Source organism: Procambarus clarkii, chromosome 43, assembly GCF_040958095.1.
Source record: "Procambarus clarkii isolate CNS0578487 chromosome 43, FALCON_Pclarkii_2.0, whole genome shotgun sequence".
NCBI lineage: Eukaryota > Metazoa > Arthropoda > Malacostraca > Decapoda > Cambaridae > Procambarus > Procambarus clarkii.
The window spans coordinates 30748705-30767712 of NC_091192.1; the positions used below are offsets into that span (position 1 = coordinate 30748705).

Sequence of the window (19008 nt, forward strand, 5' to 3'; positions counted from 1 at the left end):
GAACATGGTTAAAAGTATGAACCGTGTTCATACTGTGACTTCTTTACTTTCTTGTAATTAGAACAATTAAGCCTTTCATAATTTCTTGGAGTGTTTGGGATGGAGCACTCGGTGGTTCCCAGGAGTCATGAGGGGCCCATCAGAAAAAGGAATTTCATTACAGGCAATACTTTTATTTTTGCAATTAGAGATTGGTTGGCGAGCAAGATTAACTCCACCAGACCATCCAGCCAATCAGTATGAATTTGATGTGCTGCTTGGAGCAGATGGCAAGAGGAACACGCTTCATGGCTTCAAGCGAAAGGAGTTTCGTGGAAAGTTAGCTATTGCCATCACAGCCAATTTCATAAATAAACGAACTGAAGCAGAAGCCAGAGTTCAAGTAAGTTATAAATTTGTAGTATTTGTTACATATCTCTGGTAAATGTTGGCCAAGAAATGAGGATTGCAAGTTCTCCCTACCTGCCTGTGTTGATGGTGTTGACATCTCGTGGGACAGAGTACAGTATTTAATAATTAATGTAGTTTTGAGTACTATTTCTTAGTGATTTAACTTGCATTCTTTGTATTTTCCAGTTATATCCCCAAGTATGGGGATAGGTATGCTGTAATTTTGATAGGTACGCTAATAATTTTGGATGCTAATAATCCTACTAATAATCCAGCATTCTAATATAATTTTTTTTTTTGCATGGTCATTATGATACTTAACCTGAGTTCCTCCTTGCCTATATTCCTGGCAGGTCTCTACATATGTGGAGATGCTTTATTGAGTGTGTAAATCAGCCTCACTGTCTGCAACACTAATTATAACTTGTGGGATAGGTAGCATGATTATTATTAGGATTATTAGCTTCCAAAAAATAATTATATTTCTGCCTTTTGTTGCCATAGCAAACCATCTATTGATGGTGGATTGAAGTTGTTCTTAAATGTCACCCTTCCCCAGTTGATGAGTGGGAGGAAGACAATTCGAAAAGGAACTTGTTCCCATGGAAGTTCCCATCCCAGGTTGACAGAACCCAACGGAAGTCTAATGTTCTGGGCTGGCACATTCTCAGGCTCAGGGAGTGACCAGGATATGGAGAGATGGGCTGACTCAAAAATGCCTTTAGGCTTTGTTAGGAGATCTTTAGTTTTAGTCCATTTAGTTTCAATCCATAAGTCATGTTCAATCTGTATTCAGTACTATCATTTATTATTTTGTCCTCTTTGAAATATTGCATGTAGACATACTTTAGGAATGATTGACAAATTAGAAGGTGCTCAGCACTGAGCAGTAAAGATTATACCAAGACTTGGCAATGAATAATACAAAACCCATTTAAAAGAACTTAACACTTACGCGCACCGTGGGCGTGAGCCCCGCACTACCCCAGGTAGGTTTCATTGTTTCACGGGAATGTGCGGTAATTCTGAAAAGTGTATACTCTTTCCAACTTTGTTACCTCAATTCTCGTCCAAGGTTTTTCAATTTGGTATCATTGTGTTCACAATAGACTTATCTACAGGACTAAAGGCATATAAAGTCCAAAAGCCCGGCGTACCATCCACAACAAACAAAGTGAGAGTGTGTTACCCGGGAGCGTGCAAGAGCGATAAAATGTGTACACTCTTTTCACTTTTGTCACCTCATTTCTCGTCCTAGGTCTTTCATTTTGGTATCATTGTATTCACAATAGAATTTCCAACAAGACTATATGTATATAATGTCAAAAACCACAGTGCGCTCCACCCGCCGACAAGATGAAAGTGGCCCAGAAAGAGAGCACTGCGCCACCCCAAGGTGCCTCTCAATACATTAGAAAGCGCGGTAATACTGAAAAGTGTATACTCTTTTCCCCTTTCTCATCTCATTTCTCGTCCTAAGTTTTTCAATTTGGTATCAATGTGTTTGCAATAGAATTCTCTACAGGACTAAATGCATATAAATCCCAAAAGCCCAGCGAGAAAGTGAGAAAGGAAGAGCGTATTACCCAGTAGCACGCAAGAACAATAAAATGTGTACACTCTCCTCACTTTGCACATCTCAATTTTCATCATAGGTCTTTCATGTTGGTAACATTGTGTTCGCAATAGAATTCTCTACAGGAGTATATGCAAATATAAAGTCCAAAAGCCAGGCATACCACCCACAGCAATCAGAGAAAGTGATGGAGCGTAACCCCAGTGAGCACTAATAAAATGGGTATACTCTTTTCAACTTTATTACCTCAACTCTGGTCCTAGGTCTTTCATTTTGGTATCAATGTATTCGCAATGATATTCCCTACAGGAGTATATGCATATATCCAAAACCGTGGCGCGCCCCTCCCGAAGCTGCCACCAATTTACTGCCGAAAACGACTCAATGCTGCGTTGTTACCGGAAGTGCATCTACTAAATAAACGACGCAATGCTGTGTCGTTTCCGGAAGTGCGTCTACTAAAAAAACGACGCAATGCTGCGTCGTTACCGAGCGAAAGTGTTAAATTAATTAGTTTTGTCTTGTAAAGAGACATACGAGGCAATGCATCTGCCCATATAATTTCACCTAGCATTGGCTTAGTTATGTTACCTGGATATTAATGGAGACAGATTCCACCACAAATCTTCAGGGTTCTAGCAGTGCCTTGAATCTTATGGTCCTACTTATTGAGTTATACTCTGATATTTATGCTTCATTCACATTGTCCTCCTGTTCCCATAACTCCCCAGCTAATGCTTCAGTGCTCTTTGGTGCTGTTGTCAAATACTTTACTTTTCTTGTTGTCTTCTCTAAGGAGTTTTGTTTTGTTCTCCAGCTCATGAGGTTGTTCGACACTTTGCATCTCGTTTGGGCTAGCACTAAGGTATCTCATTCCTAGGCCTCCTACTTTGCAGGTCATTGTTGGGTTCCATTTACCAAGTCTGATTGATGGTGCTATGTGCAGCTTTCTGGGGTATTTAACTTTGTTAATTGGTCTGCTGTATGAGCTTGGTAATTCGGATTTTGGTATTACCATGTTTCAGTTTTTCATTTCCTTATGGTAAGGGTCCAGGACATAGCAAAATGTCATCACTTTATGTTCATTTCATATGTGTGATTTGGGTTAATAATTTTGAATCCGAGTCATTTAAAAATGTGTGCATAGTTGTATTAAATATTCATATATTTCTTGTTGCAGGAAATTAGTGGAGTAGCATTCATCTTCAACCAAAAATTCTTCAAGGAACTCTATGCGGCAACAGGGATTGATTTAGAAAACATTGTTTATTATAAGGACGAGACTCATTACTTTGTTATGACTGCAAAAAAACATTCTCTTATTGACAAAGGCGTGATAATAAATGTAAGTATCAATGTAATCAGTGTTCGATTGTTATGATGTATTCAGACTGGCAGTTACATTATATTTGATGCACTTGTTCACTTGTATTGATGTAGTATGTCTGATTCAATTTCATTTTAATTAAATCATCCAAAAACTGGCAGTTTTGAATTTAATACAAATTTTCATCTTTTCATACATTGTCTCAGGATCTGCCAGATACGCAGCAGTTGTTACACTCAAGCAATGTGAACCGCAATGCCCTACTAGATTATGCACGTGAAGCTGCAGATTTTTCCACAAACTATCAGCTGCCTCACCTAGATTTTGCTGTGAATCATTATGGGAAACCTGATGTTGCCATGTTTGATTTCACATCTATGTTTGCCGCCGAGAATGCTAGTCGAATGGTTGAGAGAAAAGGTCACAAGCTTGTGGCAGGACTTGTTGGAGACACCTTACTAGAGGTAATTTATATCTATCAGTCTTACTAGTCTTTGATTTTTTTCTTGGCAGGGTCATTATGATACTGTACTTAACCTGTGCATTCCTCCTCGCCTATACAGTGGAACCTCAAGTGACGAGCGCCTCAAATTACGAGCATTTTGAGTAACGAGCGCACTGATCGGCGACAATTTGTCTCGATTGGCGAGCGCTCGTTTGATTAACGAGAAAACCACATGGTGCGTTCCCACTGCTTCTCACACATTCTCGGATGCCTCCGATGATGCAAATAAATTATTTTTTTGTTTAAAGATGTTAATGATGCTGGGATGTAAAGGGGGTGACTGCTGTGATTGTTGCAAAGCATTGATTTTTTTGTAGAATAAAAAAAATGAAAAAATTTGAGAAAAGAACAAATGTCAAAAAGGTTCGTTCAGTGTTTGTCAGGTAGGCTGCTCCATGTTTCTTAAAAAAAAAAAAAAAATGAAAAACAGACAAATGCCATAAAGGCTCGGTTTTTGTCAGGTAGGCTGTTCCATTATTAATAAATAAATGAAAAATACAAAACAAATTGAGCACATTTGAAACAAAGAAAGATTGTCATAATGGAGCATCCTACCTGACAAACACTGAACGAATCTTTATGGCACTTGTCCGTTTTTCAAATTTGTTAATTTTTTTTTTTAAGAAACATGGAGCAGTCTACCTGACAAACATCGAACGAACCTTTTGCTATAAAAAATGAAAAAAAAAAAAAAAATTTGAACAAATTTGAAAAAAGGACAAATGTCATAAAGGTTCATTCAGTGTATGTCAGGTAGCAATAAAACCTCCATTATTTAAAAAGTCAAATATCATATTGATGTTTTTCAGTGGTGAACGGATTATTTTTATTTCCAATATTTTAAATGAGGAAATTCGTTTTGAAAGACGAGCATTTCACATGATGAGCTCGGTGCCGGAACGAATTAAATTCGTTAATTGAGATTTCACTGTATTTCTGACAGGTCTCTACATATGTGGAGACGTTTTATTGAGTGTGTACATCTGCCTCACTATCTGCAATACTAAAGTCTTTACAAGTAGCTACATATTTTTTTGCAACTGCTTTATAATGTTTAAAAACTTTATTTCAGTCTTGTCTGTGCATAGTTTTGCAACTTCTGTATTATTCTTTCTGCCAGAAGCTTAACCTCGGTTTGCACATCAGTTAATAGCTGAAAGCTTCCTGTTGTGCAAGATTTTTTTTTTCCTTTTAATATTGTTAAAATCTGTTCCCTGGTCATGGGAGGGTGGGGGGTGGGGGGGGAGGGATCATTGTACGTGGCTTACTGGAGTGGGCAAATCTTGCGATTCACTTGAGTTAATAGGGACATCTCCCCGAGACAGTAGCCCGGGTTCAGGCGTGGGGCGGGATATGCCACGAAGATATTTTTAGATCAGATTTTTATTTTTTTATTTTTTCAGTACTGTAATATTATTCAAGAGTGTATTATTTGATAAATTTATATAATAAATTGTGTGAAACATCAGAATGCTCAAATATATTTGTGCCAATAATATTTTCAAAATATTATATTTTTAGAACAATAAAACATCCTGTTTGAGGTGTTATTATAGCTTAAACATAATCTTAATATATTTTATGGAAATACAATATTTGTAGAACTTCATAACCATAATATATTCAGTATTATTATAAATATTAAAATAATAATTATATACAGTGGTACCTCAGCTTATGAATTTAATCCGTTCCCAGAGACGGTTTGTAAGCCGAAAATTCGTAAACAGAAGTGAATTTCCCCATAAGAAATAATGGAAATTGAATTAATCCATGCCAGACTCCCCAAAAAATAACTTCAAATTAAACTGTATACCTAATTCACCCAAATCTTCAGTACTAAAGTATTTACAAGTTATTACTTACCTTTACTTATGACTGTTGTTGGCATATGGAAGACAGTGAGGAGGGGAGTTGGGGGGTTGGAGGAGGAGGAGAGGTGTTATTGTTTGGAAGGAGTCCCCTTCCATTATTACATCAGTCACTGATGACTTTTCTGGGGTACTCTCTCTCCTATGTTTTGCAGACATACCACTAGGACCTGCTTGTAACTCACTGCTTGATTTTCTCACTATAAAAGATCCATAGAGGATTGTTTTCCCTTCGTTGTAACACTTGTCTGTAGTGAGGCATTACATTGTCATTAAAAAGGTTAATGCAACGGCCTACTACAGCTTGCTCTGAGTGAGTCGTTTCAACAAAAGTTTGCATTTCTTCCCCACAGCCTACACTACTTCCAAATTGTTGAGGAAGGGACATTCTCTACTGCCGCCTCCTCCCCTGAAGACATTTCCTCAGCTGCCTCTTGTTTCTGCTCCTTGTGGTCATTCTCACATGTGTTTTCTTGGCTTGAACCTTACTACTTGCTTTCTTGGGACCCATGGCAAGATATAAAATAAAAATTTGTATCTTCAAATAGCCAAAAATACAAAAAAAAAATGTAATTCTTTACAAAAAATTCAGGCACGATTGTCACTAGGCAGGAGGCACTGGTAAACTGAAGTGTAATTGCCGTGCCACCATGCGCTAGGTCGGCCATATGTGTATCAACAAACTCGTTTCCCGAGGCAAAGTTCATAACCTGATTCAAATTATCCGAAGAAATTGGGCTCGTAACCCGAAAAGTTCGTAAATGGGGATATTCGTAAGCCAAGGTGTCTCTGTATTATTATAATGATGAAAATATTATTATTATGATATTTGAGTTGTGTGTTATGTGTGGTAGTTCCTGGTGGATTCTCAGTCCTCCTTCGGGAGGTTCTGCAGGGCTCTCAGCAAGGCTACTAGTCTGCTGCAGGAGTAGTCCCAGGGGCGAAAAGAAAGCACTATGAAGAAACTTGAGCTCATCTTAGACCCTTGTCACTTTCTAGAGTTCAGGATGGGCTGAAATATCACTGCATTCCTTTCTTTTCATGTGTGTGTGTGTGTGTGTAAAATTCATTATTTTATTGTCATTCAAAATATATGAAAATAAATCTGTAATGTTTTTTCCATAAAGGTTGAAATCAGCAGAGCATGTAATTAATAACATTAATTACATGCTCTGTATTGTATAATTACAAATACAATAATTATATTGTATTTCACAGCCTTTCTGGCCAACTGGATCTGGATGTGCCCGAGGATTTTTGAGCTGTTTTGATGCTGCTTGGATGATCCGGTCATTATGTTCAGGAAAGATGACTTCCTTGGAGGTGCTAGCAGAAAGAGAGAGCATCTATCGCCTTTTGGCACAAACAACTCCAGAAAATCTTAGTAAAGGTAATATATGACTAGGATTTGTTTGTATTTAATTAACCCAAGAATCTAAGAAAATTGTTTAAAATATTAGAATTAAAACAAGAAGTGTTGTTTGTCACAACTTGTACAACTCCTTAAAATTTTGCAAAGTAAGAAAATCAGTAGGAGCCCTGAGGAGGATTGGAAGTTATGCTCTGAGTACAGTACCCCCAAACATACACCTTAGACCACTACACATAGGAGGTCTAGGTGTAGAACTCCTAGACCTCACCCAGAGTGCATTGGGGCAATGCCTGAAAACTCTGACTTGGCTTCAGTTGCATTCCTTTTGATCATGTCATGATGTAGTTGTTTAAGGTGTGTGCTTGGGAGCACCAAGAGCATAGGTTTGAATAATCCTCTTGGCTTTTACTGATTTTCTCACTGACACATCATTTTAATGTGATTTCTTTATGCATTAGCCATGTAAAAAAACTTACTTTTTTTTTTAGACAACTACCCTTGCCCACTGAAGGGGCCTGATGGCCGAGTGGACAGCTCATGGGATTCATAGTCCCAAGGTTCTGGGTTTGATCCCCGGTGGAGGCAGAAACAAATGGGCAGAGTTTCTTTCACCCTGATACTCTGTTCACCTAGCAGTAAATAGGTACCTGGAAATTAGACAGCTGCTATGGGCTGCTTCCTGGGGGTGTGTAACAAAAAAGGAGACCTGGTCGAGGACTGGGCTGCGGGGGATGCTAAGCCCCGAAATCATCTCAAGATAACTCTTTCAACAATATTTAGCATAAAATTTAAAGGGTAAAAATATATACAATATATATATATATATTGATATATTCATATTGGAAAACAATGTGTAGTTTACCATTAGAGCAGTGAGACAGACATTGACAAAAGAAGAGTTCTGATTTATTATTATTTTCTGAGCAAGGTTGCCTCTGTAGTTTCCCGAGCTTTACTCACTGTATTTGTTAAGAGTCTGGCAGCTTATCAGTACCCCTAAAGTGACTCAAGCCTCAGGGGATCCTAATGTTTTTGAAAATAATTTTGTCGTAGCTATAAATGGAACGGGGGAGCTAAGTGAGAGTACTGCATATCTAGATCCACCTCTTTGAAATCCTTCAAATTCCTCCAGATTTCCTCCAATTGATTTTTGAAAACTTTAATATCAAGAATTGCTTTTATTTTTTTTTTGTTAAATAATTTAACAATGAACTTTTTATGCTAGCAGCTCCTAGATTGTAACATTAATGAATATCGTAGATGGTGAATGCAGACCCCTTTACTGTTCCTGGCACCTGTGTCAGAAACGTCTATTGCTCTGCAGAAACCTCTTATAATGTTAAGTTAGAGCATCTTGAACAGCTGTATAAGAGGCTTGTACTGGATCAATGTCTACCAATGACAGAGAATATATGCTTGCAGGTGAAAAGTGGCTTTTCATCCATACAAATATATGTACAGTATTAAAATACATTTAGAAATCAATTTGGTGAAGGCTTTTATTATCTGTTGGATGGTTACAGTAAAATGGTTGACATAATTTCTGAAGAAAGAGCTTTCTTAAGGAAGTATAATAAGTGTTCCCTCCTCATTAAGCACTCTTCTCTGGCTTCACTTAGCTTGCCTCGCCACTTAGAGGTCTGCTCCTTTACCTCATTTCTGCACTGCGTATTTATTGATTTAGTTTTATTTTGTGCCTTTTTCATAGTTTATACTCATATCAGCTGTGTAAGACTGCTGTGGCAATCATATTTTAAGACATTTTATATTCTGGAAACATGCAAGAGGCAACGTGCTTCATTTGTACGAATGACAAACAAGTGTTAGGAGTGTTTTGATGAATGTTTCATGTATTTTATAACATGGAAAAAAATATTGTGAATATTTAAGATTGTTTCTTCATATGGCCATTTCTCATGTGGGAAACATGGTGTAGTGATTGGGATGAAAAGATACTTGAATGCTATATAAAATTTTGATTAATTATACTAATTTGAAATATTACAAAAGAAATGTATCAATTCATAGAAGGAATTTCTATTATCGTAATGATGAAATCATGCTTATGTGAAAACAGACTAAGCAAGATAAACAGCATCTAGTTGCTGCTAGATGCCAGCATACTACTCAATTAGACAACAGATTGAGCACATTTGGTGCAATAGGTGCTGGAAGTAAATAATAGGCTATAATGATGCTTTCAAACTAGAACATAATATTTAGTAATGCAATATTTAGTAGTAAACATCATTCATAATGATGTTTAGAAATATCACACAAGGTTTTAAAGATACTGTATCAATAAAGAGGCGGTGAATATCACATCTATTTAAATAATTTATTACAAAGGTTAAGTTTTTTCTTTATGCTTCTGTACTGGTTTTGTATTATAACTAATGATTTCTAACATAATGTACAGATCACTCTTCATATACACTGGATCCAGCAACAAGATATCCCACAATTAATGTACGCGCAGTGCTACCCTTTCAAGTACGCTCCCTTTTTGACACTGATGACGCTGCCCACCTTGAGGAGGTTACCAATCCTCACCTAGTCAATTCTGACGAACTACCAAAGAAGAGGAAAAGAAGAGGTAATTTGTATTGAGGATTATGTTAATTTTTATTCACTAAATTATTCTTTAAAAAATTTGCCATATTTATCAAGGTTGTATTTATGCCTTCAAATACAACCTTGTTGTTGTAATTAATGGACTGAGGAAGTTATAGGATCATTCAGTATTTTTTCCTAGGCAGTTGATTTTTTCCATCAGTAGATGGAAAAATTACCTCCCAAATATTTCAGAGAAGTTATAGCATTTAAGAGTGTGAAGAATGTGAAGCAGTCATTGTATAAAGTTGGAAAAAGATTTGCCATACATTCATCAATAGTTTTAAGGGGCTAGGGGATTAGATGAAAGTGACAGAACATCGAGGAGCTAGTTAAGAAACTTGTTTTGATCTGGATGAAGATGTTGATGAGTTGTTGAAGTCTCCTTCACAGGAGCTTTCCAAGGAAACTGGAAATATGTAAAAATTTCCATGGAAGTCGGAAACGTCTGCTGGGGAATTGGAGGCAGTAAAGGTTCCAGAGGAGACTCTTGGAGCAAACATTATTTATCTGAATTTACTTGAGAACCACCATCTCTATTGGTTTCATTGGGGACAGGAAGTTAGTGGCTTGTTAACCCTTAAAGTGCGCATCACTTCATATGAAGTGTAAATCGTTTTACCAGTCAACTGCGCTTCACTTCATATGAAGTGTATGGGTACCGCGCACGATTTGAATGGCCCGCGGTGTAGCTGGGGGTCCCATACGCTGCCCAGGGGCTCTAGTAAACAGCGGCCATTTTGAAAAAAAATCCCGCTCACGATCCGATGGCATGGGAGGCCTCAGTTTAGCGAGAGTCACCATGGCGAGCGCACGGTCAAACGCCTCACGGGCACGCACCACTCAGTCCCTCACCCCAGAGCAAATAGCCCACGAATTATTCTCTGAAGGTGAAGAAAGTGTGTTTGACGATTCAGACAACGATGAGGATTATACACAGTTGTCGGGTGATAGTAGCAGCAGCAGTGAAAGTGAGAATGACCGCCATGCCATGGCGAGGCCTATACGCTCTCCCATGCCTCCTCGCCCATTTTCTACCCCAATTCTACCACGACCTCACAGTTCCTGTGGATATTTTCTGTTTGAGGGTGACGAGTCAGAGGGAGGTGACTCAGATCAAAGTTTTATTGAGCCTGTGGCTGGTACCAGTGGTGTAACTGGGCGAGAAATTGTCGCGTCAGCAGCATCTCGCCCGGCCAAGCGCCACCGCATGGCACCACATGAGGGACCAAGACCCTCGTGTTCACGTGCACCCACCTCACGTGCACCCACCTCACGTGCACGTAGCCGCCGTGCTTCTCGCAGACGGTATTCAGCTCCTGGTCGCCGGTATGCATCGCTTCCTCGCCGTCTTTCCTCTGCATCTCGCAGGACACCTGGTGTACTTGAGTGGAGTGATGGTGACGATTTTATTCCTAATATTCGTCACTTTGACGATAAAGATGTAGGGATTACAAACCTTTTCCCTAATCAAGGTGAGGACATGGCTGAGATGGAATATTTTACAGCATTCTATGATGAACCACTCATGGAATACATTGTACACCAAACGAACCTGCATGCTGCTTACCTGATTGAGAGGGAAATCACAGAATTTTCACGACTGCAGCGTTGGAAAAATACCACAGTGGCGGAAATGTATGTGTTTTTGGCACTCTGTTTGTTGATGAAGCACTGTCACAAACATGCAATAAATGACTATTGGAGCAAGGACAAGACAATACCAACACCTTTATTCGGGAAATATATGTCACGAAACAGGTTTCAGATACTCCTCAGGTGTCTACATTTTGGAAGTGTTCAGGACCGAACACCTGATGATAGACTGTGGCGAGTGAGGCACTACATGAACGATGTTATTGGAAAATTCAGAGATTTTTACGTACCAGCACAGAAGCTGGTGGTTGATGAATCTCTCATACTTTTCAAGGGACGTGTTCCATTCAAACAGTACATTCCCTCAAAACGAAACCGATTTGGCCTGAAATTTTTTGTTCTTTGTGATTGTGAGACAGGATACGTGTTACACATGATTCTGTACTCGGCTAGTGATGTAGACATTCCCGGTAACGACGAACATGGATTCTCGGGGAGTGTAGTGAAGACCATCATGGCTCCGTGGATGAACAAGGGACACATTTTATACACAGATAATTACTGTACAAGTCCCTTGCTAGCTCGGTTCTTGCTAGAAAATAGAACCGGATTGGTTGGTACAGTAAAGCCACAACGAAGGGAAATGCCTGTGTTTGACAACGACGTTGCAGTTGGTGAGTGTCAGAGAAGGAAAAGTGATAACATTCTGTCAGTTCGGTGGAAAGACAAAAGAGAGGTGAACTTGTTGACAACAATTCATGATGGAACAATGGTGAACAGTGGGAAAGTGAGCCATAAAACAAACGCACCACTATATAAGCCAGACTGTGTTTTAGACTATAATATCAACATGCGGTTGATTGATAAATCAGACATGATGATTGGCACTGCAGAGTGTGTGCGGAAGACATGTAGGTGGACGAAAAAAGTGTTCTTCCATCTTGTGGACATGAGCATGCTGAACTGTTTCAACATGTACCTTGTGAGAACTGGACGTAAGCCCACTTTCCGTGACTTTGTATTTGATGCTGCAATACAGTTATTAGGAAAGTTTGCAAAAGATGTCCCAGGTATTCAGCGGCCCATCATAAACCCACTGTTGCAGCATGCTGGTACTCCACGCCTCGCTCACACTGAAGGCTTCCTAGCACACAAACTTAAGTATTTGCCACCTGGTGTGAAGCGTGCAATAGCCCAACGTGATTGCTTGGTGTGTAAAACAACGACACGTAGAGACAAGAAACGGAAGCTTGTGCAAACATGGTGTGAAACGTGTGGTATCCCATTATGTGCTGTCGACTGCTTCAATGACTACCACAGTCTAGAAATCTTCTAAGTGTGCTTCAAAGTGTGTATAGCGTGTGCGAGTGTGTAAATATGTAAACATATAAGCAGATAGCGTGTGCGTGTGTGTAAATATATACAAATATAAGCAGAACATACAATATAATAGACTGTAATGACATATTATATTGCCGTAATTGAAAACATTTGTGTGCGCCTGTGTATACTCAAATATGCAACAATTATTGATACAAAATATGTTCAAACAGTATTTGAAACACAATTAGTGAAAAAAAATTAGATAAAATGCGCTTAGACATTGTAAATAAATAGCGCGAAAATATATTTGTGGCAATTCTGGCTGTTTGAGGACCGCGCGCAACACATCCCGGGTGTGTACTGCATGAGCGAACATGCAGATTGTGACGTCATCACAGAGCTTCTCGGCTCTATTGCAACAAAAGTAAGTACAATAGATTTTTTTTTTTATTTTTCCCGTGATCAGTGAACAGAACTTAACAGATTAGCAAAAAAAAAAATTTTTTTTTTTTTTCAAAATGACATGCACCTGTGCGGATGGCAGGATATTAGACCCCGAGCATGTTAAGGGTTAAAGGTCCTCCCCAATTATTGATGATAATTTTTTTTTTCCAGCTGAATTTATTATTGCCCCAATAGGTAGAAACGATGTCTTTCTTTTTTGTCCTATTTTGTTGCTTGTGTGCACTACATTGAACCCTTTTAATTAAGTCTGGATTAATGTCTGTTCAGTGTTTGTTCAGTGTTATATTAAATTTAATTAAATAAAATATTTAAATAATAAATAAAATCTTTAAATAATAAATAAAATATTTAAATAATAAAATAAATTAATTATTTAATAAAATATTAAATACGTGTATGAAGATAGTCACTATTTTAAGAGCAAAACTCCAACTCTAGGAAATTGTAAAAATTTCTAGCTTTTGTCTCCAATGACTTTTTCTTTCACATCTTGTACATAAACTTACACAGAAAATGGGTTGTTAGTTGTGGCAAAGTTCCAAACGAGTATTCATAAATTCAAGGATCGCATAATCTAAATTTGTAAAGTACAGTATTGTAATTTAATAGTATTACTCTTGAATTGTAAAGTTATGTTTATACTAATGCTATACAGTATTTACTTGAGGGTTGTACTTAATGAGCTAGTGTGGGAGTGTAGTCTCTTGAGCTCATTGGTCCTGAGCTAAGAAATGGATGGCCAGAGTGATCAATTGTGTGCTTCTCAGGGGTAATGTTTCAGCTTCAGGAATACAGTAGTATGTTTCAATAATAATGTTTTGTTTTTCTCTCTTCCTGGTGCCCCTCAGTAAAGGGTAAATAAATTCATCAATTTAACCTAGAATATACATATATTGGGCTTCATTACTTTATTTAGCATCACAAATATTATGCAAGGGAAAGATGTGCCATTTATGTACTTGTACTATTTCTGCATAATGGAAAGTAAATGTAATTCATGTGAGAGTGATGTTAGATATATAAAGTGGCTCTTTTCCCTTTCATAATTTATATAGTAGTAATTTCCTGCATAGCTCTTGGGCAGTAATATTTATATGCAATTTGTTGCTGGTTTTGCACGTTTTGTGAATAAAGAACCAATTTTATTTTTGTATTCATTGGGCTGATAACTATGCTTTTGAGCATTTTTTGGTACTGTATTTGCCTTCCTCTGTAGCCATGCTTATAGACTGTGAAGTAGTAGCATCGAGTCAAATTAAGGTCTGCTAATGAAGGTGCATTTAGAGAGACCTTACCATTGAATTTGATAAGTGCAAAGTAAAATTTAATTCAGCAGTTTAAGGGTTTAAAGTGAACCTAATTAATATTATTAATCCTAACCTTCTTGGTGTGCATGATCCTGGAAGTTTTTGTTGCTATTTTATTACTTTAGACCTTAATACACAAGGAAATCACAGTAAAGGGATATGTCTATGAGAAATGTAATTGTGGATAGTGTTGCCATGGACAATAATTGTTTGAAATGCTGCATATTCTAATTTACAGTTGCTAGTGCTTTCAATACTTGAGTGAAAACCCACCTTACTGAGGAATGTGTGTTACTGTGTGGGTGTTTCTACTGCTGTGCTGTGTAACACAAATTAATTTATGATATTATACTTCTCAGCCTTGAATCCTTATTCCTTGTTAAAACTTTAGTATTTACAGTACTTACTGCATTTTGATTTGTTTAAAGTCAACTTGGATTTGCTAACTCATTTTAAAACATACATATGTATATGTGTGTATATGTGTATGTATATATATATATATATATATTATATATATATATATATATATATATATATATATATATATATATATATATATATATATATATATATATATATATATATATATATACATATATATATTTACATATAAATATATACATATATATGTCGTACCTAGTAGCCAGAACTCACTTCTCAGCCTACTATGCAAGGCCCGATTTGCCTAATAAGCCTAGTTTTCATGAATTAATGTTTTTTCGACTACCTAACCTACCTAACCTAACCTAACCTAACGTTTTCGGTCACCTAACCTAACCTAACCTATAAAGATAGGTTAGGTTAGGTTAGGTAGGGTTGGTTAGGTTCGGTCATATATCTACGTTAACTTTAACTCCAATAAAAAAAATTTGACCTCATACATAATGAAATGGGTAGCTTTATCATTTCATAAGAAAAAAATTAGAGAAAATATATTAATTCAGTAGAACTTGGCTTATTAGGCAAATCGGGCCTTGCATAGTAGGCTGAGAAGTGAGTTCTGGCTACTAGGTACGACATATACATATACATATATACATATATATATATATATATATATATATATATATATATATATATATATATATATATATATATATATATATATATATATATATATATATATATATATATAATATAATTTAATATATATATATATATAAATATTTAAATAAATATTAAATAAATTAATAAATATTTAGGGGTACCACCACTGGTGCAATTGAAGAGACCCACAGCCTCGAAGAAGAAAATAAAGAGTGTTCAGAGAAGACCTTGTGGATTCTCACTGAACACTTTAATCTTTTCCTCTCCTACCACCCCTTTTATTTTTTATTAATTTTGTTTTATTTAATTTTATTGCATTGCTACAGCCTACAGAGAACACACACTTATATAACAATCAGTGTTCGAAGGCCTCGTCCAGCTCTTCGTAGGTCGGGTGCATACCCAAGATACAGCACGCCTTTAATAAATATAATATATTCTACAAATGTTATATTAAATCATGGAAATCTAAAAAGCAAGTTCATTTATGCTGAAAATTACTCTTTGCAGATTCTTTTATACATCCTGATACTTTGCTGGTGTGGTGCAAGAAGCAAGTTGCCCTCTATGACTCTGTTCACGTAGACAATATGACCACCTCCTTTAAGGTATGTGGTTAATGAATAAGTTTAAACCTTGTATAATTCTTCTTTAGTACAATTCTTTTGCCTAATTGTATTTTAAAGTATAAATACATTTCGTGTTAAGTTATAACTATTTCATTTCCCATATAAATTGAATGGGGAGGTGTCCCCAGCCTGGAAGAAATAGGTGAGGGATTTTTTCTTGTCACTCTCTTGGTCACTGTATATTGTGATATATTAGCATTATATATTACCTACTCCAGGATATATTATATCCTATGGTAGATATATTTTAGGAAAATACTCATAATTTGAGTAATATTTTTTTTTTTATATATAACTTAAAGTACATTACTATAAGATGAAATCCATAATAGTGTGAATAACATTTCATTCTCTTGGATTGTCAGATGCTTGAATTTGGGCCTCAATGGTACTAGATTGTATTGTACTGTGTATAAAGAATTAAAAAATTTCTAGGATGGTCGGGCACTGTGTGCTATTATTCACCGCTACCGTCCGGACTTGATTGACTTTGAAGCCTTGCAGCCAGAAGATATTGCTCAAAACAACCAGCTGGCATATGATATCCTGGAGCGTGACTTCGGGATCCCTCCTGTAAGTATCTCATGTGTGTACTGAAATATACATGTTTATATGCACAATGAAATCACAATTACATGTTGTATATTATTAAATTCTTCAACTCTTTACCTAGACTCAATAGCCCCCCCCCCCGTTAGTCGGTATAGTTTGTAAGAAAATACAATTGTGGATAAAGATATTTAAATACACCTGTTCTCTCTTGCCAAATCCGTAAAGTTGACCACACTAAAGGTCAAAAACTATCGACCAGACAAGTTAATTAAACAGGCATGGGGCAGAGAACTTAAAGAATTGTATGACAAACTAAACCTTGTAATATGATTCAATTACTCGCTTGTAAATGCTAAGTCGAATATGAATTTGTTATGAATAATTTAACAAGAGAATCAATAATGTGTAGCTTAGTTGATTTCTGACAACGTCCTCTATTGTATCCTAATTTTGTAGAAGCAAGTAGTATTTAGTTTCAAGTGCAGTCTTCCACCATACCTGAGGAGAACCCACAATGTGATTAATGCTATAAATTTGTATCCAGCACAGCAGGACACTGATTCAATGATTAAGCTTTGTTGGACCAAAGTTGTAAAATGACAAAATAAATCAGCCTAGTTGTCTGGAAACAACTAGTAACTAAAGTTAATAATTTCTTAATTATATTAAATTACTGTATATCCATTCACAAGTTACAAGATATGAAAATTTATGTACATGTGTTTGGGGTTAAACCCCGTAATGTAATCATACTTACTGGATGGGTGGAAATGGTTAATGACTTACGATTTATTTATTAATATGGTACCACTCAATAAATTAAAACAGTCATAAGTGCCCTGTTAACTGAAAAGGAACATGGATGCTCAGAGTCTAATAATGCTAGACTCATTGAACTTTCTCTGGAGCTGGGCAAATATTTTGATTTTATGAACCATGAGAGCTTGGCATCTGACAGCATTCTGGAGATTCTTATGTCATCCAATGGCTCAGTTACGGTCTCTCCAGCTAGGTGAAAATAATGATCAGAGCGTTGAAGTGTAAATTCTAATTGTGCCAGGCAAGGAACTTGGTTGCCCTTCCCTCCTCCCGGGTGTCGTGCGAGGGGGGGGGGGGGGAGGATGCTCCAGGTAACCCCCCTTCCCAGGAGGGGGTGGTTATCTGGAGCATTCCTGGAGAGCGTTCTGTGTGTTCTACTCCCTGAGCCCGGCCTGAGGCCAAGCTCGACTTGTGATAACCAGGGTTGCTGGTTACTTAATTTTAAATACCAATTTATTAGTAAATAGGTTTATATAATATGATTAGCAAACTAACTTTAAATTAAAGCACTGCTTAAAATGTTAAAATAAGGTAATATAAACAATTCATACTCTGCGGAGTAAAGTCATAGAAATTGAATAATAATTAGTGACACTGCTATCTAGGATCAAGTCCACTATGGGCTCAACATAGCCTGTGCTGCTTGGAACTTTTGTTCCGAGTACCTGAATCTAAAACAACCACAAGAAGAAGCTGTCCAGGCTAGCGTTGCTAGGTGGTGTTACTAGGGAAAAATGCTTGAAGAGCGTTCTAATTCTGTGACCCTAAATTTCTTATTCATAGGCAGTATAATATATATTTTTCATACAAGATATATGTATAAGAAAATCCTTGATATACTGGTCCAGTTGGGAGTGTTTTTGCCAGAGAAATTATGATATGCAAGCTTGATTTAGCTACAGTGTTTTCTCATACTTATAGTTGTACATAAATGTATGGTGGCAGATATACATTGTGTTCACATTTGTAGAGTTTCTTACTCCCTAGTATGATTTCTGGCTTCTGTTTGTCAAGAATTATTTTTTCTAGGTTATGACGGGTGCTGAGATGGCAGAATGTGACGTGCCAGACAAGTTGAGCATGATATCCTATCTATCTCAGATCTATGATGTCTTCCGGGGCGAAATTCCCCACTTCAAATATCCAAAGATGGTGAGCTAAATTTATTTCAGTTTGTTTTGCGAATTGTGTTTTTGACGGTGTGTGGTCTTATTGTCAACAATATTAAAATACAGAAGATTAGTACAGTGTACTGTATTAACTTTAACCACAATAATTTAAAATGTATTTAGTTTTACATTATAACCATATATATAAATCAGAATGTATGGGACTGGACCTGTTCTGCACATATTTACAATAAGAAATATTATGTAAAATGAATTTCATGTAACGGTGAGTTTTAACCCTTACACAGCGGTTATCATCAATTGTTGATTCACACGGTAATGCGGTTAACATCATATGAAAATTTTAAAATTATTGTCTGGGTTTTACATGTATGATGCAAATATGGATATATAGTAATAAGTCTATGTGGATGTAGTGGAGTTTACCTTGACCCATTAAAAAATCCAGCTACCATTTCATGGTATAAATGCGGATATCGTCAT

General features: G+C 36.8%; 1 protein-coding gene across 6 annotated transcripts in view; it reads left to right on the top strand.

Annotated features, from left to right (window-relative positions):
• Mical (Molecule interacting with CasL) overlaps window positions 1–19008 on the top strand; it is a 309683-nt gene that overhangs the window by 173721 nt on the left and 116954 nt on the right. For all 6 annotated transcript variants that reach the window (XR_006772583.2, XR_006772585.2, XR_006772586.2 and 3 more), the window contains exons 7-14: window positions 189–382; window positions 3147–3311; window positions 3500–3757; window positions 6888–7059; window positions 9461–9637; window positions 15906–16003; window positions 16460–16597; window positions 18425–18547. Coding sequence is in view for 3 of the 6 variants with exons in the window: in XM_045738829.2 (XP_045594785.1) it covers window positions 189–382; window positions 3147–3311; window positions 3500–3757; window positions 6888–7059; window positions 9461–9637; window positions 15906–16003; window positions 16460–16597; window positions 18425–18547 (1325 nt within the window). In the remaining 3 variants the exon portion in view is untranslated. The remainder of the gene's footprint in view (window positions 1–188; window positions 383–3146; window positions 3312–3499; window positions 3758–6887; window positions 7060–9460; window positions 9638–15905; window positions 16004–16459; window positions 16598–18424; window positions 18548–19008) is intronic.